At 35.9% G+C, this 2,875-nt stretch overlaps 1 protein-coding gene across 1 annotated transcript; it reads right to left on the bottom strand.

Annotated features, from left to right (window-relative positions):
* Positions 1-1,568: 1,568 nt before the first annotated feature.
* On the bottom strand, positions 1,569-2,300 carry LOC140920729 (uncharacterized mitochondrial protein AtMg00860-like). The gene has a single exon (XM_073369547.1). The coding sequence runs from the start codon at positions 2,298-2,300 to the stop codon at positions 1,569-1,571; it is 732 nt and encodes a 243-aa protein (XP_073225648.1).
* Positions 2,301-2,875: the final 575 nt, after the last annotated feature.

Genomic DNA, 2,875 nt, shown 5'->3' with positions numbered 1-2,875 from the left:
TAAACTAGACATTGTAGGCTTTCCAAGATGTTATCCTTTATTCAAATCAGATATCGTTTGAATTTTAATTAAATTACTAAAGGTATAGTGTTTTTGTAGAAAAAGGTTATGACGTAACAAAGTTAAGATGAGAATAACATAAACAATAGGAATCAATTTTGAGTAAAATCAATTGGACTAGAAAGCCTATTCCTATTACGTTGTTATTGTAAATTTTTAAAAGTTTATAACAAATTTAAAAAATTTCGTGATTTTATGAAGTATATTGTTTTGTATAATGAGTTTATCTACACTAGTCATCTTGAAATTGTTAAAACTGATTGGTAAAACTGAAGAAAACTGAACAGAAAATGTGAAATCAAGAAAATCTAGAAGGGTTTCTCTCAAGAACGTATTATTGATTCTGACACAAATGAATAGAGTAGCAGTTACAGATTTACTAACTGAATTGCCCTGCAATTCAGTCCCAACCAATTAACTCTCTAACTGCCTCCCTATTGAAGACTAAGCTTTAAAAGGTGTCATTCCAGTAGAGATATTGTATTTAGTGTTAAACCAGAACTCAGCCCAATGCAACCAATTCAACTAAGTCTTGGTCTTAGGCCCAGCAAAGCACCTAAGATAGGTCTCTAAGCACCGATTTGCAACTTCTGTTTGACCATCCATTTGAGGGTGATAAGAAGTGCTGTGCTTAAGACTAGTTCCAACCAATTTGAACATCTCCCTCCAAAAACTGCTGAGAAAAACCGCATCTCTATCTGATACAATTGTTGAAGGAAATCCATGAAGCTTCACAACTTCAATCACAAACAAAGCTGCTACCTCCTTAGCATTGTACAGATGCCCAAGATGAAAGAAGTGAGCATACTTTGTAAGTCTATCAATGACTACAAAGATTGTATCCTTGCCTCTAACTCGTGGAAGGCCACCAACAAAATCCATAGAAATATCTTGCCACACTTGGCAAGGAATAGGCAACGGTTGCAGTAGTTCAGCCAAAGATAAAGTGGATTACTTTTTCCTTTGACATACATCACACTCTTCAATAAACTTCTTGATATCTCGCCTCATGCCTTCCCAAAACAAGAAGCTTGAGACCATTTTAAAAGTTCTGAACAATCCTAAATGCCCTCCACAAGGAGAGTCATGGCATTCAGCCAAGATAAGTGGTATTTTGTTAGAACCCTTAGGCAGCACCAATTTACCTTTATACAAAAGCCTTCCCTTCTTGAACTCATAACCAGAATGAGAAGTAGGAGAGACATTTAAGTCCTGCACCAACTGCTGCAATTTAGGATCTTGTTGCAATTCCTCATCCCAAGAATCATCATCTTCCACATCTAGAACTGAGAGGGTAGCATACATATCTCTCATAGACAAGCTATCTGCTGCAGTATTCTCCTTTCATGGCTTGTATTGGATTTCAAAATCCAAACCAATGAGCTTGACACCCCATTTAAATTGCTCAGCATTGAACAGTGTTGATCAGTCAAGAACTTAATGCTCCTTTGGTTAGTCCTCACAATGAAATGGTTGCCCAAAAGGTAGTGTCTCCATTTGTTCACAACCTAAACCAAAGCCATAAGCTCCCTCTCATAAACAGACCTTTGTTGAGCTCTCAAAGATAAGCCTTGACTCCAAAATGCAAGGGGTTTACCCTCCTGCATCAAAACAGTCCCCAATCCCTTACTATAAGCGTCAGTTTCGACTACAAAGGCCTTAGTGAAATTATGTACAGCCAACAAGGGAAGATCAACGATGGCTGTTTTCAAAGCCTGAAACGCAGATGTAGCTTCCTCAGTCCAACAAAACTTGTCTTTATTCAAAAGCTCAGTTAAGGGTTTGGCTAATTTACCATAACCTTGGACAAAACGTCTATAATACCCTGTTAATCCAAGGAAACCCCTAAGACCCTTCACGTCCGTAGGAATAGGCCAAGACGTCATGGTTGCAGTCTTGGATAGACAAGCTACCACCCCTTCTCCATAAATCACATGTCCCAAGTACTCAAGACTAGATTGTCCAAAGCTACATTTTTTCTTATTTGCCTTCAACCCATTCTGCATCAGCACTGCCAAGGCTTTGTGGACATGAACAAGATGAGCTGACATATCCTTGCTATACACCAAAATGTCATCAAAAAAGACCAGGACAAACCTCCGGAGGAAAGGCTTCAAAACCTCATTCATAAGGGCTTGGAATGTGGAAGGAGCATTGGTGAGACCGAAAGGCATCACCAAGAACTCATAATGCCCCTCATGAGTTCGGAAAACCGTCTTCTCTATATGATCTTCCTTCATCCGAATTCGATGATAGTCTGATTTTAAATCAAGCTTAGTGAATATTGTTGCTCCATCAAGTTCATCCAAGAACTCCTCAATGATATTGTTGTTATGTTTTTGTATATGTATACATTATTTTATTAACCAGTACTAATTGAATGTCTATTACGCATAATAAAAATTATATTTATAACCTAAACATCTTAGGCTTTCCAAAATGTTATCCTTTATTCAAATTAGACATCATTTGATATTTTAATTAAATTACCAAAGTTATAGTGTTTCTGTAAGAAAAGACTATGACGTACCTAAGTTAAAATGAGTATAACATAAGCAATATGAATCGGTTTTGAGTGAGAACAGTTGGACTGGAAACTCGTTTATGAGTGGTACCAATGTCATTTGAAAGCTTAAATATAACACTCTTTTCTGGAAGTTTGATATGTTAAGCGCATGTTCCATGGTGTGAATGGAGATTACACTTATGTTATGATTAGATATATACTATATTATTATTATTATTATTATTATATTATTATTATTATTATTATATTATTATTATATTATTATTATTATTATTATTATTATTATTA

This window comes from Cicer arietinum, chromosome 6, assembly GCF_000331145.2.
Source record: "Cicer arietinum cultivar CDC Frontier isolate Library 1 chromosome 6, Cicar.CDCFrontier_v2.0, whole genome shotgun sequence".
NCBI lineage: Eukaryota > Viridiplantae > Streptophyta > Magnoliopsida > Fabales > Fabaceae > Cicer > Cicer arietinum.
This window is presented reverse-complemented; position numbering and strand designations above follow the sequence as displayed.